We start from the raw sequence: 24,764 nt of genomic DNA, 5'->3' as shown, positions 1-24,764 counted from the left end.
ATCACTGAAACCATCTCGGAGCATTATTGGCGATACTTTGTTCCAGCAGTACGTAGAATTACGAGCCAAACAAATAAAAGATTGGAACAAACAACAGCAAGAAGTGAGGGCTACACCAGCTTCGTCACAAGGGTTGACTCAAGCTCAACAAGAAGTTGGTGAAAGTAGTCATCCTAAACTAGACTGGATGATACAGTGGATGAAGGAGTCGGGGCCAATATTTTAAGAATTTGCAAGACAGAACAATATCAGGGTCCCTAGCTACACGCCAGACATGTTTGAGCCATTTCTATTCATTTATGTTCATTTGATTCAATATGAACTTGATTTCTAGTTTTAACGGGCAATTGAAGGGACCGATTGGACATATTCAATTGAGGCTCCAATGATTTATAATTAAGTTTCAACTTTTTGCCTATTAATTATGACACTATAAAGAAAATTCTCAACCTTTTCTAAGAAGTAATAGGGTAAGAGGTTAACCACTCAAAATCTTCAATTTTCTTCCCTCCTAATATGTGCATGAGTCTAAAGCACCATATTCAACATTCTTTGGGAGTTGTCTCTATTAATTGCCAAGGTAACTATCTCACTCTTCCTACTATTTGGGGTCGAAATAAATCAGAAGCATTCAACTTCGTTTTAAAACAAGTGCAATCAAAAGTTCAAAAATAGAAAGTAAGACTTCTATCTCAAACGGGAAAGGAAATTCTTATTAAAATGGTTGTTTCATAAATTCCTATCTTCGTCATGCATTATTTCAAGCTTCTTGATTCAGTGTGCAATGAACCTAACACCCTTATAGATGGGTTTTGGTGAGGTGGAACATATAAAAACCATTGTAAAAATATTTGGATGAGGTGACTTAAATTGAAAAGGAAAAAAGTGATAGAGGCATGGATTTCAAAAACTTTCAAAATGTTAACACAATTATTCTAGCGAATCAAGAATGGCAACTCCTTAAAGATCTAAATGCTTCTTGGGAACAAATTTTGAAGGGGATTTACTTTCATTCTTTTTCTCCCATTAGCACACCACCATCTCGAGCCCCATTGCGGGCTTGGAATAGTCTCAAGGAGAGAATTATACTTATTAAGAATGATTCCTGATGTAACACCCCTAACCCTCATTCATTACCGGAACAAGGTTATAGAGCATTACCGAACTTTACGAATTAAATACAGACATTTCCCAAATTTTGTTATACATATTAAGAATCAATTATATAACACTCATATTGTCCCTTAGATGGACCTTCGAGGCCCAATATTCACCTTAGAAGTGAATCATAACTAAACCGAGTATTCAGGGAATTTTTCCCAAAATTTCAAAAGTTTTCTTAGAAGTAGGGGACACATGCCCGTGTCTCTGCCCGTGTGAACAAAAATAGACCATTTTACAAGCCATATTTCTCACCAATTTTGTGTCTATCTACAATCAACATTACATATATCAACAAGCCATAATTGGACATTCAAAACAAGCCAAAATAAGTGGCTAAACTCAACACACTACATATAAACCATCATTAAACAAAATACCTATACATGCCATTATAATCAAAATCAAAACATTCGAAAATACCAATAGAACCAATGGATAGTGTGATATATCTCCGACAAGCTTCCAACCCAATTGAGCTTCCGATAATCTGAAAAGTAAAGAAAAACAAATACGTAAGCAATAAATGCTTAGTAAGCTCGTATAAAATTTAATCAGGTCCATTCATTTCAAATATGAAATTTATAAATATCAAGAATAATTTAATATTGATACCACAATACTCATGTGGCTATATTCATCAACTCACAAGGTAAATAAATCCACATCATCACTTGTACATATTATCCCTAGCATAATAGGATTTTAAACAACTTTATACTCTTCTAAATTTCTTTATTTTCACTTGCATTTCTTTATTTTCTACACCCATTCCATATGCATAACACACCAATCATAAACATATCATTCAACCATAGCCACAAGCTAATGCATTTAAACATAGCCTTTTTCGAATTAATCATATAATAAGTCTTTCATAAGAAATTACATAACTTTAAACTTACCACTCTTTCATGAACACAAACATATTTTCATTTGAGCACTTACCATTTCAATGCATTTTATAATTAAGCATATTACCGTTCAACCAATAGCTTGGCATTTCCCTAAGCATCAAACAAGAACACTTGTTAGCGTACTTGAACATATTTCATATAATTTCAACATCAATAACCTTACTATCTCAACATATTACACTTGAGTTTATTACTTGTCTCAACTTACATAATTTCCATATATCAACATATCAAGATATTGATATAAATACATATCATAATACATATCATTCTCTTACCATTTCTTCATATACAAATATATATCATTTAAGACAACTCTCGACATTTTACCTTTCGAAGAACGACTTACAGATTTGAGTACATCATTTTTAGAAGCCCGAAGGCTAAACAGAAGCTCATGAGAGCTAAACAGAAAGTAAACACGAAAGTTTGCAACAAATGCTGAACCTCGGTTTACTTGGGTAATTTTCCTTCAATTCATCCTTTACATTTTTTTCGTCAATTCATCATTTACATTCGTAGTGCCATAACCCAGTTATGGTCTTATCATCAGAATGTCATAGCCCGGCTATGGTCTTACATATAAATATTGCCATGGTCCAACCATGGTCTTACGGTTATAGTGCCATAACCCAGTTATGGTCTTATCATCAGAATGCCATAGCCCAGCTACGGTCTTACATATAAACACTGCCATGGTCCAACCATGGTCTTACGTTCATAGTGCCATAACCTAGTTATGGTCTTATTCCTCAATTCATCATTTGCGACAGAACGATTTAACTCAATCCCGCGTTCAATCCAAACTGAGTATTAAATTTGATAGTATATTTTCAATAACAATTTAATTCCAACAATAGAACACACACATATATAATATCCATCATCAAATAAAATTCATTTTAATCAAAATTATACAGAATACAGTTCATACGAACTTACCAGGCTAAATTGCATAAATACTAAGATACAGAGGCATTTTGGTAATTTTCTATTTCCCTCGATTTTCCACCCGATCTTGATCTAAATTAATATTTCATTCAATTTATTAATTTAAATAATAAAACAATTCATTTCATGCAATTTGGTCATTTTTAACATTTTTACAAAATTACCCCTAAAGCTTTACTTTTATTCAATTTAGTCCATGAGCCCAAATCATGCAAATTAACCATTTTTAATGCAAAATCATGCTAGCAGAATATTCATGGCATTCAATACAGCCAAAATTTTCAATAATTTCACAACAAATCCTTGTATTTTTACTATTTCAACAAATTAGTCCCTAATAAAAATTCATCAAAATTACTTAATAAAATACCTTTAAATATCAACCAACATCTAAAATTTATCATTTAATAACTAAAATCATATAGATTCATCAATGGCAACATTCAAAATATTTAACAAAATAAAAAACTAGAGTAAGATTTAGTTGAACCTAATTGTAACAATCTCAAAAACATAAAAATTATTGAAAATGGGGCTAAATTGAACTTACCTACAAAAAAATATGAAAACCAGCTTGAGCTCTCTCCCTTCTCTGTTTTAAACCGAAAACTGGAGAAGAAAAGCCTAGAATGCTTTTAAATTTCAATTTGTCTTATTAATTTCAACATAATTACAATTTTGCCATTGTTTCTTTTTATTTTATTTTATTTTATTCATATGCTGCCTCATCCATTGATTTAGGCATATTTATCACTTAATTCCCTCCTTATTTATTAGTCAAGCCATTTAGTCACTTTAGTATTATAATTAGCAAGTTATGCACCTTTTTCAGTTTAGTCCTTTTTTATTAATTAACTATCGAAACGTTAAAATTTTCCAACGAAACTTTAATAATACTTTAATGGAACTCCGTAAATATTTATAAAAATATTTACGACTCGATTTATAGAAACGATGTCCCAATACCTCATTTTCTAAAACCACTTGAACTAGAGTTTTATCACTCGAATCTAATAATTCATAAATTACTAATTCAAAATTTTTAAAACCATATTTGACTCGTAAATATTAAATAATAAAATTTACGAGTTTACTCACCAAATTTGATGGCCTCGAACCACTGTTTCCGACATCACTAAAAATCGAGCTGTTGCACCTGATGGAATGTGGGGAATCGTAATCTTATTTATAGTTGGGGTGGATAAATGGATCCCATCACTTCCTAACTTCCAAGTCTCGAATCATGGTTTTCACTTGGTTAGACATCTCTCCTCGAATAATGAAAGGGAAAGGTGAATTGAAACATTCAACACTCATGAGGTGGAGGTAATCATGAGGTGTAGATTCACTTATCTGGCATCATTAAAAAAAATAGTCAATTTATCATCAAATTGTGTTATCATCTTCTTAGAAATTCTTATGAAGACTTCTCTTATGATGCTAGTTATTCAAATTGAACCTTAAAGAAACAAGAATGGGCTTCAATTTGGAATTTTAACTTGCTCCCCAAAAACTAAGCACTTGTCTCAATGCGGTCGCTTCTAATGAAAATTTAGTTAGAAGACATCGAAGTCTCTCAAATACCTATGCCACATGGTAAGTTTCGGTTTTTCATTATGACTCGAAGAATCTTGTAGATTTTCCCTCCTTTACACAATGTCGGATCTGTATTCAAGTCAAGTTTGCATCATCAAATTCTATTCTTAGCCCTAATCTTGTGACCTTCATTTTCTAAGAAATTTAGAAGGCCCGTGACATTAGCATATTCGAAAGAAAATCAAAAGAATCATTTCAAGTTTGGAATAGAGCCTTCCAAGGTTATTCTTTTTTTAATTCAAAAAATCCCCCAAAAGCACGGGTCAGCCTCCCTCGATCTCAAGATTCTACTTAAATCCTACTGGAAGATAGCTTAAAGATTAATTATGATGGAACTCTCTCCTCCACTTTTTGAAATGTTGGAATAGCTTCCCTAGCTTGTGACCATCATGGATGTATCTTCTTCCTCAGTATTAGCAGCTAAAGCCTACGCTTTAAGGCTTGGCTTAAAACTTCTACATGATCAGCAATGGCAGCAAGTCATCATGGAATCTGAAAACAAGCTTTGCATTGTCACCTTGAGTCGAGATTTAGAACATATTTGAGAATCTTCGACAATATTAGCAAACATTCTTTACTTTGTTCCTAATGATTATAATAGTTCTTTGTTATTTCACTGGGTTGTGTGGGTTGCTAAATGATCTTTATATGAGGCTTGTCTGTTGGATTGGATCCACAACCCTTAAGTTACAAGATCTCCTGTAGTTTGCTCTTTCATAATGAATGTTAGTGTGTTTAAAAAGAAATGTAAATTCACTTTTATTTTCATGGAAAGTCTTAACAATAATATAAATTAATCATTTTATCTTTTATTCAAACTTAAATGATTTTTTTTAAAATTTTATCATAAACGAATTTTAAATCTTTTACATAAAAATAAGGTGTTTATTGATGAATAGAAAAATTAAATGCTAAAAGGTTAAATATAGAATTTCTAGTACAAAATTGTATAAATATTGAACTTGTATTATAAAATTACTTGTTATTTAATAAAAAATAAGTATTGAATATAATTTTGTTGCTTGATAATAATAATTTTAATTTTTGAAATTACTTATTTCATAATCTTAATCTTACTAATATCATATTTTATAATATTTGAGTAGTTTTGGATAAAAATAAATATAATAAATTGAAAGTTTGATGTTTTTTAAAGCAAAAGTAAATAGATAATTTATTTTGAATATTTTTTTTAAATCAACTTAGGTGTTGTTTGATCATGTAACACCCCTTACCCGAGACCGTTGCCGGAGTCGAGCACGAGGCATTACTTAACTTATCTTACTAATTCGGAGCATAAAAATTTACTTTTGCAAATTATTTTCACTATTTACAGCAAAGCTGTCCAATTGCGCAGCAGTCACTAAATTAATTATAACTTGAGCTACGGAACTAAAAATTTAACTCCGTAAAATTTCCTTGAAACTAGACTCATATATCTTCCTACCATAAAATTTTTAGAATTTTTGGTTCAGCCAATTAGTACAGTTTATTAGTTAAAGTCTCCCCTGTTTCACCATTTGACTATTCTGACCTCTTGTTACTAAAAATAATTTTTCTCATTATAGAATTTTCATATGCTATTCCCACTTGTTCCTACAGAAAATAGACTCATTAAGGAATCTAAGCATGTAAATTTCAACTCATAACCATTTTGTACAATTTTAATTATTTTCTAAACTCAGAACAGGGACTCCAAAACAGTTCTGACCCTATCTTACTAAAATTCACATATCTTAAAATATAAATTTCCTTTTTCTACACTGTTATTTTTCCATGAAAATAGACTCAACAAGCTTTAATTCCATATATCATTCATCCTCTAATTCATTTTATACCATCCTAGGTGATTTTTCAAAGTCACGTCACAGTGCTGTCTGAATTCTGTTTCTTTGCAAAATTTTACCCTTTTATGATTTCCATTCATAGTTTATCACCTAAACTTTTACATAATTACATTTTTGCCCCAAGGCTCGGAAATTAAACTTCATCTCTTATTCTTATGTTTTATAACATTCTGAACATTTTCCCCTCCTATGGCAACATCAAATTCCCACTCTAACATGTACTTATGAACATTAGGTCTTTTTACCGATTATGTCGTTTTACTCGTTTTCACTTAAAATCGCTTAGCAAAAGTTGTTTAACATAATTTATAGCTTCATATTCTATCATAAAACATCAAAATAAACACTTTTCACCTATGGGTATTTTTCCAAATATAAACCCTAGGTTAAATTATTGCTAGAATAAGCTAAATTAAGCTAGGGATCTCAAAACGTAAAGAACATTAAAAGCGGGCTTGGGATCACTTACTATGGAGCTTGGAAGCTTGAAAACCCTAACTATGGCTTCTCCCCTTGCTGATTTCGTTCATATGAAGAAGATGAGCATAATTTGCCATCTTTTTCCCTTTTAATTCATTTTAATTACTAGATTACCAATTTGCCCCTAACTTAAAAATTTTCTATTTCACTTATCTCATGTCCATTTTTGTCTACCAAGTTACCAATGGTATAATTACCATATAAGGACCTCCAATTTAAAGTTTCATAATAATTGGACACCTCTAACATGTAGAACTCAACTTTTGCACTTTTTACAATTTATCCTTTTGACTAAATTGAGTGCCCAAACGTCAAAATTTTCGAACGAAATTTTCACGAAATCATTTTGTGAAATTGTAGACCATAAAAATATAAGAAAAATAAAATTTTTCTCATCGGATTTGTGGTCCCGAAACCACTGTTCCGATAACCTCAAATTTGGGCCATTACAGATCAACTAAAAAATTAAGTACTGATTTAAGTTATAAAATCTATTTGGTATATTTCATAAATTTTTTTTTTGAAATTTCAACTGAGATATAATAAAAGAGCCAAATAGGCTTAGTAGTCTAGTTAAGCAGACCTAAAACAAAACTAAGAAAAAACAGAACAGGCCTTCAACATATTGGCCCATAATTCAAAAAAAAAAAAATTGAAAAAAGAAATGGCCCTAATAAAATAAGAAAATACAAATAAAAAAAAAATGCTTCTAGAAATCTCAGTTGATCAGAAACAGCTGGCCTCCATTATCTTTTCATTTCCCATCACCGACCTAGCCATTAATAGTAGCAGATTTCCCCAAATCTTTTTGCCGTTTGCTACTCCTTCCAACAGTCACCTCTTTGCTCTTAATCTTAATATCTTGGATTCATCCTCTCCGCTGCTTGTCGGACGGTATTCGGAATCGCCCCAGCCAGGTAATGTTCTTCTCCCTTCTTTAAAGCTTCTATTGCAACCAAATGGGCAAAAATATTATCAGTTCTCGGAATATAACAAAAACAAATACTATTAAAATTGGTTTTAATCTCTTGAATATCTTTGATGATTGCTCCGATGACCGATCTGTCTTGTTCTGAACTCTGACACTTTTTGATAATCGTTTTCGAATCTCCCATTATTTGTAAATCTTTAACCCCATAGATCTTCCTAACACTAGGGCTTGTGACCCTGCATGTGTTTCTACCGCGGATGGAGTTGCAATGTTGGTATGGATAACTGACTTTGAGACCAAAATCTCCCCACCCTCGCCTCGAACAATCAGTCCCGAAGCATATCTTGCATTTTGCTGATCAAAGGCCGCATCAAAGTAGACTGAGATTCTCGTACATCTCTCAACAGTTCGCGGAACACCATCTCCTGCCAAGTTAAGTTTCTTCTCCTCGATTCCTCTTAGCTCAGAGAGAAAATCTGAAATTTTATGAGAGATATCCCTGCTTGTTGTTTTTCTGTTTTTGTAAACAAATTTGTTCCTGCTTGTCCAGATAATCCAAAGCCCGCAACAGAAAAGTCGGCACTGTTCGTTTGTCCCGCGACTAAAAACCCATGTAAGCCAATTCCAAAAAGTATCTTGAGTATTAATAAGTATCCATGATAACTGTGTGAGTCTCCAAACTTCTTTTGTTGTAGAGCATCCACGAAAAATATGATTACAGTCCTCCTCTTCCAGTTTGCATCGAGGACATCGAGCATCTGTAACTGTTCATTTGATCTTCAAATTAGCAAAAGTAGGAATGTAATTCCAAGAGATTCCCAATATTGTAACTTTGATTTTCGGGGGAATTTGTAAATCCCATAGTTTTTTGTAAAAAAATTTAGTCTCAGTTTGTAAATCAATAGGATTTTGAGTACCCTCCTGTAATAGTTTGTAGGCGCTCTGAACCGAAAATTTGCCAGAGGGTTCTCTTCTCCAGACTTGGAAATCTTCATTTGCTGTCGTTGCCAATGGAATTTGCAAGATCTTTTTAACAACTTCCGCATTGAAGGTAAAAGAAATTATATCAGCTTTCCACTCTCTTCTATCTGCATCAATCAAATCCAAAACTAACTTAATATTTCCATCTCTCTGATGACTTTGCAATCTGTCGTCTTCATTGCCCGAAATCCAGAGGTCCTCCCAAATAGAAATACGATCCCCTTTGCCAACTCTCCAGTAGAGACCTTTTTCAAGAATACCTTTTGCCGACCAGATACTCTTCCAGGTGAGCGAAGGTAAATTTCCTAATTGAGCCGTTAGAAAACACGCATTCGAATAATATTTAGCTTTCAATACTCGGGCTAACAAAGAATCTGGAAAATTAATAAGACGCCAACCCTGTTTAGCTAATAATGCAATATTAAATTTATCAAGTTTTCTAAAACCAAGGCCACCTGCTTCTTTCAAGACACACACATCCTTCCAAGCACACCAATGGATCCCCTTCTTTCCCCGATTTTTCCCCACCAGAATCTGGCTATTATACCTTCCAACTCGTTACAAAGAGACTTAGGAAGTAAAAAACACGCCATAGAATAAGTTGGAATTGACTGTAATACTACCTTAATAAAAACCTCTTTTCCACCTTGAGAGAGGTATTTAACACTCCAGTTATCAATTCTTTGTTTTAATCTGTCCTTTTAGCTTTGAAAAGCTGCTTTCTTTCCTCTGCCCACTAAATTTGGAAGTCCTAAATACCTTTCTGGATTATTCGATCTACGAACACCAAGCATTCGAACAATAACTCTTTTTTCTTCCTCCTGTGTATTTGTACTGAAGAAGATTGTGGATTTATTATAATTAACACATTGGCCAGAACTGAGCTCATATTCCTTTAAGATATTTTTCAAAACAGTAGCTCCTCTCTCTATGGCTTCTCCAAACAGAATGCAATCATCCACGAATAACAAGTGTGAAATCTGCAGACCATTTCTACTAACTTTCACTCCTCGAATTAAATTTCCTTCCGTTCTTGCCTTAGAAGACTAGAAAGTCCTTCTCCACAAAACAGAAATAAAAATGGACTCAAAGGATCTCCTTGTCTAAGGTCTCTAGACTGGAAAAAACTTTCTCCATTGACGCCATTGAGAACCACTGAATATCATACTGTTGAAACACATTTCATCTTGTCAACCCACTCTGAATCAAACCCTAATTTTTTCATTATTTTTTCAACAAAGCACCATTCAACCCTGTCATATGCCTTACTCATGTCCAGTTTCACTGCCATAAGCCCTTTTTTTCTATTCTTTTATTCTTCAAAGAGTGAAGAACTTCATAGGCTAATAAAACGTTATCGCTAATTAGTCTCCCAGGAATAAAAGCACTTTGAGCTAAATCAATACATCTATTCATCACGAGACGGAGACGATTTGCAATAACTTTGGCCAACAATTTATAAAGCACATTACATAAACTGATTGGTTTAAAATTGATGATATTCACAGGATTAGAAATTTTAGGAATTAAAATTATATTCGTTTTGTTTATTGAGCTGACATCCATACCTCCATTCAGTAGATTAAGGCAGAACGATGAAACTTCCTCTTCGATAATAGACCAGCATTTTTGGTAGAATATTGCTGGGAATCCATCCTCTCCTGGTGCTTTTGTTGAGCCTAATTTTAAAAGTGCCTCACAGATCTCTTCTTTTGTGTACTTTGCCTTTAATGTCAGATTGTCCGTATCGAAGATACATTGCTTAATTCCTGCCAGAATTCTGTTGTAATTTCCCCTTCTCCCAACCGAGAACAGCTTTTGGAAATACAACCTGGTAATATCCTCCATTTCTGAAATATCTTCTGTTTCCTTACCATCATCTGATTCCATTCTGTTGATAAAATTTCTTTGACGTTTCATGGTTGCCTGTTTATGAAAGAACGTTGTATTATTGTCCCCAAATTTTAGCCAATTAACCCGCGCCCTTTGTTCCTAATAGCACTCATCTTTTTCAATCTCAAAATCAAGTTGAATTTTTGTGTCAATGAGCTCTATCAAATTTTCATCATTTCTTTCATTCTCCTCCAAACTAACCAGTTTTGATATTAACATCATTTTCTTCCCTTTCCTGCTATTCTGTATCTTATCAGCCCATTTTATAAGACCTCTTTTCAAACTTTCCATCTTGCTTAGCACGTCACCTTTGGTCGTTCCCCAAATACTTTGAACTTCAGAAAAGAAACGGTCCTCCAGCACCCATCATGCTTCAAATTTAAAACCTCTATCAATTTTTTTCTTATCCTCTTGCTTGGTAGTAATGAGCAACGGACAATGATCTGAAAAAGAGTGAGACATATGTCTAATTTGAAATTTCGGGAACAAAGAAATCCATTCTTCCGTAGCCACTCCCCTATCCAATCGTTCTCAAATATTTGTTTCTGGCAGATTTCCTCTTTCCCAAGTGAACCATCTTCTAGAGAATCCCATGTCCCTAAGATTGCAATCCTCTAAAATCGTTCTAAAAACTTCTATTCTCCCTTCCTTCGAGGCAAACCCCCCTTTTTTCAAAGCCAAATAAAATTTCATTAAAGTCACCACAAACCATCCAAGGCAACTCCCTTACATTACTCAATTGTCTCAGCAAGTTCCATGATTCTTCTTTATTCGAATAAGGAGAACCATAAAATCCTATAAATCTCCATTTCTTTTCCCCCTCTGCGTCCTCAATTAGCATATCAATATAACTTTTGGAATAGTTTTGAAGTCTGATACTGATATCCCCACGCCAAGCCAGACATAATCCACCTCGAGATCTTGTTGTGTCCACTTCAATTCCATTGAGGAAACCACACCTTCTTCGAATTTGCTCAATTCTCCTTCTGTCAATCTTTGTCTCCAAAAAGAAGACTATATGGAGACTGTATAACCTCAGCAATGCCGAAGTCTATGCATTGTCCGTGGGCTCCCCAAATCTCGGACATTTCAGCTTAAGATTTTCATTGTGACCGGTTGACTTGCCTCTTGGCAGCCGCCGATATAACAATATTAGTATCTCCAACTCTTCGGTTCCTTAACTCCAAAGTGCTATTCTCTTCCTTGGCAAGAACGTCTTCAATCTCCCCCTTGCTCTCTTCTTCCCTTCCTCCACAGAAAACGCCCTATCCTCTAAATCATGATCCATTAAGGTATAGAAGTTTCACCCTTTTTGAAGATCGATGATTGTCCTTCTAGATTAAATCCTAATATTGGATCTATATTTCTGTTTTGTCCCAAGCTTCTTCTTAAATCTCTTGTACTAGATTCTAATACTTGAAGCTTTTCTTTATTTCCACCCCAATCTTCTTCCTCTTCTTGCAACCAAACGCTATTCATTGCTAGAGCTCTTCGAGATTGAGCTCTTAAAGATAGATCCCATCCCATCTCCCCAACTTCTACTCCTAACGCCATCTTCGCTTCACAAAATGAGTCGCTATGTCTCAATCGCCCACAATAGAAGCAAAAAAGAGATAGTCGTTCGTATCTAAATCTGACATATGAACATTTGCCAAAAAATAAGATCTGTTTCTTCCTTTTCAGAGGGTATCTTACATCAATTTGAACTCTAATTCTCATAAAATTTTAGTTTTCTTTCCCCAGATTTGATCCATCATACTCCATATGAGTGCCTATAAAGTTTCCCAATTGAATTGCCAGCCTTTCTGAAAAAAAACCTGCAGGAATATCATGAATTTGTACCCAAAAAGGGGTATAGATCAAAGGAACAATTAATGGATCCTCTGTCAGTTGCAATTTATGTAGAAGCAATAGATGATTATTGAATGTCCACGGGGACCCCTTAAACACCCTCTCCATGTCCATAACATGGAAAAACTGAAATAGATATCTTTTCCCTCCTAGATCTCTTATTTGCACCCCCAGAACTAGATGCCATAGATTGGCCATTGTGCTCTTCATCGCTGGAAAGTGAATAGTGCTAGCAATTAAAAAACATCCCACTAATTTAAAAGTCTCTACCTCTGTTTCTGTTATTGGCTCAAATTGAAACTGTAAGATTTCTTCTTCTTCCTCATTAATCTTCAGCCCAGCAAACTCTGTCTCCATAATTGTAGACGTATGCGAACCAAAACACCAAATCACAAAAGCAAAATAAAACGAAAGAACTAGCTGCCGCCGCTAAATCAATAGACTGAAAAAATAATAAAACAAAACCCTACCAGAGAAGGCAGACAGAGACGTGCCAGAGAAGGCAGATCCAAGTCAAGTCAAATTTTTTTATTATCTTTTCATGACTTAAACTTAATAAAAGAATTAATATGTATATTTCATAAAATTAAGTAAGAAATATAATTAGATTTTTTGATAACTATCAACATACTTAGGTTATCGAACACTTTTTTAAGGTGAGGGATGGGGTCACTTGGGATTGAACCCAAGCTTTCTCTCATGCCTCATAATGTAATACTCTTCCCACTAAGTCAAGAAGTTATTGTCAACATTTTTTAGTTTGAAAATTTTAAATTAAGTACATATTTATTATCGTGCATATTTTTATTTAATGAAAATTTTCAACATTTAATTTTTTAATTGTGTTTGATAACCATATTAACATTTTACTTAATATAAAATTTTCAACAAAAAATTGTTGAATATGATAAGTAAGTAGATAGCTATTTTATTTAAAAATTTATTTTGAAGTAAACCATTTTCCCATTTCATTAAAAATTAAAATATTCAAATTATTATCTTTAACTTTTATCCAAAACATTCATTAAGCCGGAAATACTAAGGGGAGGGTGAATTGATATTTTTAAAAAAATTCTACAAACTTTTCTAAATGATAAGAAAATGGAAGAAAATTTTGGACAATTCAATTTATAGTAGTTCGACCCTAATTCACTATACTTGAATTATTACCTTTTAAAGAAACGGTATAACATCTACAATCCCTATTTTTTCACAAAACTAAGATATAACATTCCCCCTAATTTTTGTGGCTAAACTACAACCCTCTAGCTTTTACAAAGCTCAACTATAGCTCTTAACAAATTACTTAAGATTTTATATCTCAAAAACCTTAAATATCTTTTAGCAAGTACAAAGGAAAAATATAAACAATGAAGAACTCTTAAAGATGTGTGTGTTTACAAGAGTTAAGCCGTTGTAGGGAGTTTCTAGTCATAGGGAGCATTTATTTCGTGCATTTAATGCAACCTGCAACAATGTGTTTTGAAATACAAACCCCTTATCTCAAGTTAGGAAGAACAAAATATGACTGTTAGAGCTGGAGGTCTCAAGACACAAATAACTTGTCTCAAGATAATTTACTTCGTGTCTCAAAACAATCTATATGTCTCGAGACAAGGCTCCCTTGAAACTTACCTTTGCTTTGGTGTTGGCTTTGTCTCGAGACAATGTTCCTTTAAAGCATTTTTAGCGTAGATGTTGGTCTGTCTCGAGACAAGATTAGAAACTTTTAAAAATATGGTTCAAAAACTTTTATAGAAAGTTTAAGTCATTTAGAAACTTTGTTTTTGAGTTTATAACACTTGAAAATATATTTGGATAAAATTGAAATAATTTATACCAATTTGATTAAAAGATTTTATAATAAAATTTATTATATCAAAAATCAAAACTAACCCATTCAAAATAAAATAAATAATACCATATTAATAAGATTAAAATTATAAATTAATAAATTAAAAAATTAAAATTTACTATTATCAAATAAAATCAATCAAATAACTTTATAATATAAATTTAATACTTATAAAATTTAATCGATGCATCAAAATAAACATTTATGTGCAAATAAATCTTTTAACTTTTTAATATGATTGCAATAACTTTTAAAATTTTAATTTATACTTATACAAGTAAAATCGTAAAGACATATTAGAAAAAAAAAATTATAAAAACCTAAATAAAAATAGGAAAAAGTTTTTTTTTAATTTTTTTTATTTTTTAAGGCATTGCATTTAAGTCTCCTGTTTAGCACTGGCTCACATTTATTAATTAGCCATTATCACCCACAAAAGTAATTTCCAATGCCGCTTTCCCCGACCTCTATTGTCCTCTAACCACTCAAACATCCCATCTTTGACTCCTCCCTCTTCTTGAACTCCATCATCTAGAAAAAAAAGGTGGATAGTTGAACTGCTTTTGAGATTTTCTTTTTCTCCCCAACACTGTCTTATCTTGGTTGCTACCTGCCTCCTGCATGAAACAGAAACAGAGTTTCCTTTATTGTTTCTCACTGTTGCGATGAAGTATATACGGACCAACAGCTTGAAACGGTTATTCTCATTAAAAAGACGCAGTTTCGAAGAAGGTGGTGCCAACCAACATGGGGTTTTCGAAGAAGACACCAACAATGATAGTTTTAAAATTGCTTCTGTTGCAGAGCGTTCTCAGCGACCTTCGTGGAGAAGCTTCTCCTTTGAAGAAATTTTTGTTGCCACCAATGCTTTTAGCTCAGGTTTGTTCAAGTATATTTTTTTTCTTGGGTTCAAATTTTTGTATTTTCTTGTGGATGGCTTAACATCTTCCATTTGATTATATGTGAATAAACAGAGAATTTGGTAGGGAAAGGAGGGTATGCAGAGGTATACAAAGGAGTACTAAAGGATGGGGAAGAGATTGCAGTGAAGAGACTAACAAAAGCTTGTACTGATGAAAGGAAAGAGAAGGATTTCTTGACAGAAATTGGAACCATTGGTCATGTTTGCCATCCAAATGTATTGTCACTTTTAGGCTGTTGTATCGACAATGGCCTTTATCTCATCTTTGAGTTCTCCTCCAGAGGGTCCGTTGCTTCTCTTCTTCATGGTACAAAATGCCAAATTTTGGTTTTCTCGATTCTCGCCCATAGATTGAAATGTTTCACATATCTGGGTTTCATTTAGTACCAGTTGTATGTTCTTCATTGAGATTTTGTTGATGCAGATGCGAATTTGCCACCAATGGATTGGAAAACAAGATATAAGATAGCAGTTGGTACTGCCAGAGGACTCTATTACTTGCATAAAGTGTGCAAAAGAAGGATAATTCACCGTGACATTAAGTCTTCAAATATTCTATTGGCTGCAGATTTTGAACCTCAGGTACCTATATCAAAATAAACTCTGGTTGTTCACTGTAGTGTATTTGAGTTTGACCTTTCTTTTCGGAATTCATGTTTTAATTTAGATATCAGATTTTGGACTAGCAAAATGGCTTCCTTCTCAATGGACACACCATTCTATTGCTCCAATTGAAGGGACATTTGGGTACCCTATTCAACAACCCTTTTTCTCTGTTATTTTCTTTTCTTTAGGTCAGAATTAAAATAAGATGTAAAGGTGATGCAGGCATTTAGCACCCGAGTACTTCATGCATGGAACAGTGGATGAGAAAACAGATGTGTTTGCCTTTGGAGTTTTCTTGTTAGAGATGATTTCAGGGAGGAAACCAGTTGACGCCTCTCACCAAAGCTTGCACTGCTGGGTAATGCTAATGCATGCCTCTTTAAAAAAAAAAAAAAAAAGTAATGGATGAGATTCCTTGTTTAACTTTCGAAACTCAACAGGCAAAACCACTGTTGAAACGTGAAGAGATGGAAAAATTGGTAGATCCAAGGCTTGGAGGGTCCTACGATATTTCACAGCTAAAGAGACTTGCCTTCACGGCATCCCTCTGCATTCGAGCCTCTTCAGCCTGGCGTCCCACCATGAATGAGGTATTTTATCTGCTATTCCTGCTCTCACCAATCATCCTAGATAACCAACAAATTCAATTACTTCCACATATATTTATCATATATAGGATGATGTAATTTTCAAACCAGCTATTGCTTCAATCAATACCCACCTGTCTAGTTGTGTTTTGAGACCAAGTTTTTTTACACATGCAATATTTTTCTGCCAACTTGTCACATATCTTTTTTAAATTTCGTGTCACTCTCTTCAATATTTTTATAAAGTAATCAAAGCAACATTTGATTTTTTATTAAATTATTAGGTAAATTTTTTCACACTAATAACGATCATTAAATTATAATAGGGGGTATTTAAAAACACCAATTATGCGAATATAATACAATCGTGACAGCTGTCGTCTTCTCAACCTTTTGGATGTTTGCCTGTAAATGAATTTGGACATCCTTTTCACCAGCGAGGAATGCTACTTGAACACTTTGATTTTACCATGTTGTCCCTTTTTTCTCCGTAGTTTAGATTTTTTGGTTAGGAATTTTAGGATGTTTGTCTTAATGTCAATTTTACCAACCAAAATCTTCTTCTATTTTTTAATGCTAATTCATAGGTATTGGAAGTTCTTATGGAAGGGGAAACTGATAAAGAGAGGTGGAGAATGCCAGAAGAAGAGGAACAAGAAGAATTCTGGGGCTTTGAGGATCTTGAATATGAATGTCACACTTCTTTCTCACTTTCACCTGATGATTCTCTCTCGACTGCAAGTTCTTTGAGGGGAAAAAATTAAAATAATCCAAAATCATAAACAAAATTTTAACCACTGCTATAAATTGTCTTCATGTAAATATAAATATCTATTTCGCAGTTATGAATATAATATTTAGCGTGAATTGTGGCAAGAAACCTTCCATTTCAATATTCGATACCTATTGGACCTACTAACTTTGTTGGATTTAGGTTGAGTTGTGAGTAACTTAGGTTTAAAGTTTTGAGTTGTATGAAAAAAAAATATGGGCAAATTATATCATTAATTATTAAATTATGGGTAAGTTTTTATTTTGGTTATTTAATTTTAAATTGTTAGAATTTGATCATTGAACTATTCAAAAAATTTTATTTAAGTCATTAGGTTGTTAAAATCCATGTCATAGGCTTTCTATGTTCGCATAGTCTGCACAAATCGAAAGTTCTCTTTCTTCTTCTCTTATACAATTTAGTTTTTTTTTATGAAACAATTTTGGATGTCACATATTTGTAAATATGAATTTAAATAGTTTTTTTTCCCGATCTTCGACATTAAATGTCATATTGACTTTGATCTAAGACATGCTTTTCTATTCACCGATAGGTACTGATCCATCATACTTATCGTCGAATCGTCACTTAAAGCTCATTAACAGACTTTTTTAAAAATACAACTCAACAGCCTAATGACTAAAATAAAAACTTTTGAATAGTTTAGTGACTTCAATGAAAACTTTTGAATAATTCAGTAATTAAATTGTAACTTTTTTAATTATGTAACCAAAACAAAAACTTACAAATAATTTAGTGATTAATAAATAGTTTACCAAAAATATGAATATGAAATTTAAGGAAAAGAAAAACATTGCACCTTTTATATTTGCTTCCATAAAATACTATTCAAGGAAAACTCCAAGGAGAAAATGGCAGATAGAGGGAAGAAAATAACAATAAGTCAACTAATGTGTTAACGAGTGATCATCAAATATCGATCTCTTACTAACCTTAAATTACTTTATTCGGATTTTTATTTTTTAAATTTTTATTTGACACTAGTATGCGATCGGACGTTAAAATGAAAGCACGAAGTATTGAATATATATACTCATATTTATTTATTTTCTTTTAATATAACTAAAAATTTGACAAAAAATCCGAAAAGATGACAGATCATAAATGAGCAACTATAAAATTTGGAAATTAATTACTTCTTTAGAATTTTGGGTCAAGTGCGAATTTTAAAAGGGTTTTACCTAAATATTAACCTAATTTAAATAAGACTATATTTAGTGATGGGTGTCGATCCATCAAAATAAATTTCTAAGCCTAAAACATAAATTGAATTTGCAATATATATGAAGTAAGGTTGATTTCATAGAGATCGGATGATCAATTTTACAATTTCTTAAAACCAAAATTTATACAAATATGCTAAATAATAGAAAAAGGATTAAACACGAATATAAAATAAATAACATAAATCAAATAAAAACCAAAATAAAATTGCAATAGAAATAAGAAAACAAAATTAAATTTGAATAAATTAATAAAACGAAAGTTCCAGTTCAAGCACAATTTTGACTTGGACTTCGAATTGATTCAAGACAATAAATTTTCTCATCCAATCAATAAGTTTGTTATAGTGATTGAGGAACAGACTCAAACTATCAGCCCTTCCATATGTAAATTAATTGCAGGAACAATTTGACAACTAACCTTTACCAAGTTAATAACCTTGCAATTAGCTTCCATGATTTAATTCATCGGCAGCCTTGCGAACTAAAAGGAATTGAGTCAAATCAATGGCCTTAATTGTATGGTCTAACTTAAATAAACGTTGTTGAGGTGAGTTTGTTGGTTAGAATTAGGTCTCTATCGTTCTTAATGCTACTTGTAAGTTAAATCTTAGGCGTTAAGTTATAAGGTTATTTATTGTAAGGGAAGTAATTTTAAATAAGTTGGCTCTTGTTTACCGAATAGTTAAGGAGGGATTGGTTTCCCAATGTTAAGTAAACAACTAGAACTAATTTATTAAAGGCATTGAAGATATCATTGCATTGATGATTGAATTTATGAATCAAGTAGAGAATTTACCTTTGACTAAAGTTTTTCCTCATTGATTCTTCCTAAACTTTTAATTACTGCTTTCTTCACTAAGTTTTTAAGTTAAATTTAGTTTTGATCTTCCAAAAACCCCTTCATATTTACTTTACTTGTTATATTTAAGAAATAAAGTTATTATTGATCCCTATGGATACGATCCTACTTGTTCTTATCTACTAATTTTATATTTTCAAGTAGGTTTTTGTTTTTTGTAGGTTTCGACAACCTAATAGAAATTAATGAATTGATCAACAAATGGAATCTAATTAGAAATTAATGAATTGATCAATAAATGGAACCTAAGCATCAAACAAACCTCAAAAACTTCTACTGTCTCGATTCCATCAATAAATCTCATGATCAAATCCCTTGATGTTAAAATCATAGCCTTTTAACTTTTACAAGAACTTGATGTCCTAGTAAGATTTGAAACCCTAACCCTAATTGTTAAGGGTTTTTTTTTCCTATAAATTACAAAAAATTTTAAAACATTTTGGCGCATATTCAAGTTGATTAAGGGTGACCTTTTAAGAGTTTGTGGTGTATTAGATTTTGACACAATTATAAAGCATTTGTTAGAGTTTGTATGATTCGAATCTCGTCACTTGTTGAAGAAATAAATACAGTGGCAAAATAAGGGGATTTGTGGGGGTGATCAGGGATGCGGGGGCTCCGCCACCGCGGTATGAACCATATCGCACATGTAACACCCTTAACCCATCTCTGTTGCCGGATCAGGGTTACGGAGCATTATTGTTCAATTTAGAACATTTAATCTCAAACAGAAACAAATATTCAATTTAAATTCAAACATTCACTTGCACATTTAATTTATAGGATAATATACACTTATGGGCTTTAAATCGAGCCTACGGGCCCCTAAAAATAGTGTGGGAACATTCAGGGACCATTTTGAAACAAAACAGAAAATTTAGGAAAAATTGGGTAATTTTGAAAATAGAAGTCACACGGCTGTGTGACATAGCCCAGATCATGTGGCTTGAAAATATGGCTGTGTGGCCAACCGTGTACAATTCGAAGTATGAGACACAAGGTCGTGCCCCAGCCTCTGTGTCCGCCTATGTGGATATTTGAAGTAGAGTCACACGGTCGTGTCATAGATCGTGTGCCAGACCTTGTATGTATTCGATGTTGGGTCACACGGCTGTACCGCCAGGCCGTGTAACTCTTTGAGATCGTGTGGACTATCCTGCACCTAAAATTCAATAAGATATACAGCCATGTGACAGCCTGTGTCTCAGGCCGTGTGACAGTCTCTGTTCCAGGCCGTGTGTACCTAAAATTTGCTTCCAAAATAAGGCATTTCAATGCTAATACCTTAAATGTCAAGCCAAACCAAAACCAGCTATAAGCAGGTTTCCAAACAATTCTAATTGAGACTAAAACATACATATTTCATACAATTTATGTGCCTAACCAATGTGTCTTCATTGACACCACAAATTTTGTGCATAAATATTAAGCAATTCACCTAAGATATCATTACCAAATCGATGTTGTTCAATCAACAATAATGCATCCAAATATCAAATACCAAATCACATGACAAAGGCAAATAAATTATGTCCATTATTATAGGTTAACTACCCTATGATCATTCCATATATTTTTATCACCATAAGAATTACCAAAACCAAAACAATTCCTATCAAACAAAAGCACAAACATTGCCATATCAAATAGTATTAACATGAAACATAGCTTACCAATACATAACCTTATAAACTTAATTACAAATTCAACTATAAGTTTAAGTTCATTAACAACAAAGCCCTATATACATGCCACAAACCAAAATAATCAAATAAAAAACTATCGAAACAATTGTTGTATAGTATGAGCTCTGAAGTTGATCCGTTCGACCAATTTCACAAAACATTAACTACAGAAAAACAAGAACAAATCAAGTAAATTTAAGAAACTTAGTAAGTTCATAACTAAAATTCAAATAAACTTACCTTAAATAACATTTGAATTCAAAAGAACTTAAATTATTTATCCCGACCACCATTTACAAATCATATAACGTTAGTACTAAACATTTCATCATATAATCAATATTTCACAATAGTTCAAACTAAATCCGTTCACATATATTTATATATAAACATTACTATTTTAAATAATTGCATTTACGATTGTTTGTATTCTGCTAGGATAATCAAATCACCTGTATGATTTGTTGATGGATGCATATGTTTGAAAACCTTAATGTCTGTGTACTTTGTAATATACTGAAGTTAGGTGTTTGATATTAAAAATGTTGTCGTGTATATATCATGTCAGGATTATGTGAAACATCCCAAATCTGGCTTAAACGTTATAGCCAGATTCTGAATGTTACATTGGTCACCGAAATAGCAAAGTGAAACATTTAGATTCTTTTAAAACTTCTATTCTAACAAATTTTAGAAAAACTTGTGCATTTTCCTTAGTTTAAATAAAATATCAGATTATCAAGTCAACCAAGAATTATTAGGCAACGTGATATTTTTGAAAACTCAATTGATTTTTTTCTATTTTGTTGAATTGTTTTTCAAAACTTTATCTTTATTACATGTCGAAAATAATCATGAAATCCGTAATTTATATTTCAAATCCATATTTCTTATGAATTAAAATCGGTTTGCATGTTTGATCGATTTTCAAGATAAATACCATACATGCAAATAAAATCCCAAATAACGCAACCCAAAATCTAAAACCAAACTCATGCCATAGTTAAAAAAAAACATTATAGTCCCAAAAATAATATGATAATAATATTTTAAAAGAAATACTTTATTTATAAAAGTGTGAGTTTAAGAGTAACAATTCATAAATAAAGACATTCTCAGAAAAACAATAAGCCATCCATACAAAGCCAACAATGGTACATAGCAAATCATCAATTAGTGCCATCAAAACAAAATTTATAATAAGCATGGCTATTATCAATCAGTGCATGAGCATGGGTATGATCAAATGATGCAACGCAAAGTGTCAATAAAATAGATCCTACCCCATTTGCTACACACCAGTTTCATCTATCCCATCACACCAAATAGGGCTACTAGAACCCATCCATCCATTACACCAAATTGTGGTATTTAGCCACTAGAAATTATACAGGCAAGTTGCTAGATTTATTGCGAAAATACCACAAAAAACAGATAATGCAGTTTAACTGCCAAATCAGAATTTGTGGATAAACCGCTAGAATCGCATATCATAGTCTGCTAGAACTTCCTCCAAACCATACACATTCCAACCCCAATGCACATGCAAATGGCATAACATAAATGAGCTTACTCAAATCAGACGTGCCCATATGCAGATAAAACATATCATAACATACTAGTTGCACATATAATTAACAGATCAAAACATGTTATTGGCATATTACCTATATGCAGATAAAACATATCAGAACATACTAGTTGCACATATAGTTAATAGATCAAAACATGCTATTCGTATATTCGACCATCACAAAAACAAGCAATTATCATATTCAACAACACAATAGAGACACATAAGCATTTGAATAACTCAAATTAGGGCATACTCACCTTCGATCATGTCACCCAACTTACTTACCCATATTCAACCATAACTGAAACACACCCACAATCAATCAGCTTACATCAAATTTTACAGTTCGAGAAAATACTTACATTCAGTCTCCGCCAGAAGAAAACACAGCTCAGAACCGAACGATATCAATTAAAACACAATATCATTTACTTGTTATCATACACTTACAGATCACATAGGGTTAGGATTAACACATATACGACTCAACATGATTTATTTACACATGTATTTAATTTTCACTAAGTCACACGATTTATTTATGAATAAGACACACACACGAATTAAAAAAAGGTTAGGACCCACATCTGATCTATGTAAAGGATGGCTAGGGGCGGCAAATAAGGGCTGTCAAATATTGATAAAATCAGCCGTGGATCGCTAAAGGCTACTATTGCTATCGGCTGGTAGCGCACAAGGTGCGACTGAAACCGATAACTATCGATGACTGTTGATTGCGTGCGACATAAGTTGATATCTGCCGATTGCGTACAACAGAATGCCATGGTTGTTGCTGCTAGCGGCATTGAGACGTACGGGTGGTGTGGTGCTGGTTAATGTTAAAAGTGGTGATACAGAAGATGAAAGATAATGACTCAAAAACAAAAGAAATCAAAAGGAGGAGGGGACGACAGAAGTTTCGGCAACAAAAGAAAAACCAACGTGTAAAAAAAACAAGAAAACAAAATGGATTTTTTTAAAAATAAATCAGATTATAGCAAAAATAATTCTCACTTTGAGCACCACAAAATTCAAACTTAAGACCAAAGGAAATGTTAAATCTTAACCATTGAACCAACATGCTCATTCTTGTTTGATACAGCCACGCCTCAAGTCCAACCTAGCTCGAGCAAGGAGCCTTTGGAGCTGCCTCAAGGTCCAATCACCCGATCACGAGCTAAACAATTCAAGGAGGCTGTTTCGGCCTTAGTAGATCAAGTTTGGGGCGAGACTTTGGTTGGACGCATTGATGAAGCTTGGACAAATTCGATGAGCCTTCCTTGCACTTTGTTACGAAAGTGAATTAAGCTCCACTTCACTCATTAAATTCGAACCACTCAAAATTAGCTCAAAATAACTTAGTCAATAATATAGTAGTGAAATAATTAATTGAGTTAGTTAAATTAGTTATTTACAAGCTTAATTAATTTTCGTTATTAAATTGGTCTTAAATCTGGTCAAACTTAATTATGCATGATATTTTAGTTATTATGACATGTTATTAATTTTGTCTTAATTTATCTGACTTATAAATATGTTTTTAAGCTTGTTTTTAATATGTTAACTTTATTACTTGTTTTAATTATGTCCTAAGGTGCCGAATTTAATGTGCAGCATTTTAGTGTTAATTTAATGTGTCTAAACATGAATTTGAATTATTTGATGAATGTTGCTGCGGTACATCATCCATGAACGTTTTGGAGCATGAAAGGTATTAAAAGAGGGTACATGAAGGGACGGCACATGCATGAATGGGAGAATGAAGTTGGTCATTGTTTGAAGTCTCCTAAGTGACCATTCAATTAATTTATTACTTACACATTGTTGGATACATCATGGCTGTTCGGATCAAGGTGTTCACATTCAAAGACTCTTCAAAACTTGGTTTTCACACTCAAAGTGACTACTCAACATCTTCTTAATTGCTGGTAATTTTTCAGCAATAGTTGCCAATTAAATGAGCTCCTTTAAGCACATCAACCGAATGTAGTCACGCCATTTACTCCCTCAAGCTCCAAGTTCAATTGTCCATCTAGAAGGTGACCAT

The 24,764-nt window shown here is 32.8% G+C and overlaps 1 protein-coding gene and 2 long non-coding RNA genes across 5 annotated transcripts; 2 read left to right on the top strand and 1 right to left on the bottom strand.

Moving 5' to 3' along the window:
- Window positions 1-1,304: 1,304 nt before the first annotated feature.
- LOC128039258 (uncharacterized) lies at window positions 1,305-7,013 on the bottom strand. 2 transcript variants are annotated; one of them, XR_008193760.1, is made up of 3 exons: window positions 6,942-7,013; window positions 4,489-5,117; window positions 1,305-4,382 (listed from the first exon to the last, which is right to left on the bottom strand). It is a non-coding gene; the product is annotated as an uncharacterized LOC128039258 (long non-coding RNA). The 2 variants fall into 2 exon arrangements; XR_008193761.1 differs by having other exon boundaries at window positions 4,614-5,117.
- A 660-nt stretch (window positions 7,014-7,673) lies between these two features.
- LOC128032042 (uncharacterized) lies at window positions 7,674-9,758 on the top strand. 2 transcript variants are annotated; one of them, XR_008193759.1, is made up of 5 exons: window positions 7,674-7,869; window positions 8,147-8,315; window positions 8,434-8,496; window positions 8,579-8,934; window positions 9,058-9,758. It is a non-coding gene; the product is annotated as an uncharacterized LOC128032042 (long non-coding RNA). The 2 variants fall into 2 exon arrangements; XR_008193758.1 differs by having other exon boundaries at window positions 7,674-8,315.
- Window positions 9,759-14,881: 5,123 nt separating this feature from the next.
- LOC105789071 (probable receptor-like serine/threonine-protein kinase At5g57670) lies at window positions 14,882-17,458 on the top strand. The gene is made up of 7 exons (XM_012616294.2): window positions 14,882-15,342; window positions 15,438-15,692; window positions 15,810-15,967; window positions 16,053-16,132; window positions 16,214-16,349; window positions 16,432-16,581; window positions 17,166-17,458. Exons 1-7 carry the CDS (start codon window positions 15,129-15,131, stop codon window positions 17,340-17,342), a joined length of 1,170 nt encoding a protein of 389 aa, XP_012471748.1. The 5' UTR covers window positions 14,882-15,128; the 3' UTR covers window positions 17,343-17,458.
- The last annotated feature ends 7,306 nt before the right edge of the window (window positions 17,459-24,764 follow it).

Source organism: Gossypium raimondii, chromosome 2, assembly GCF_025698545.1.
Source record: "Gossypium raimondii isolate GPD5lz chromosome 2, ASM2569854v1, whole genome shotgun sequence".
In the NCBI taxonomy this organism is placed as follows: domain Eukaryota; kingdom Viridiplantae; phylum Streptophyta; class Magnoliopsida; order Malvales; family Malvaceae; genus Gossypium; species Gossypium raimondii.
This window is presented reverse-complemented; position numbering and strand designations above follow the sequence as displayed.

What these genes read in the sequence shown, in the direction of transcription:
- LOC105789071 (XM_012616294.2), top strand. Translation starts at nt 15,129, where the DNA reads ATGAAGTATATACGGACCAACAGCTTGAAACGGTTATTCTCATTAAAA. An exon ending in CGTTGCTTCTCTTCTTCATG is followed by an intron (nt 15,693 to 15,809) that starts GTACAAAATGCC and finishes TTGTTGATGCAG; the next exon opens with ATGCGAATTTGCCACCAATG. An exon ending in CCAATTGAAGGGACATTTGG is followed by an intron (nt 16,133 to 16,213) that starts GTACCCTATTCA and finishes AAGGTGATGCAG; the next exon opens with GCATTTAGCACCCGAGTACT.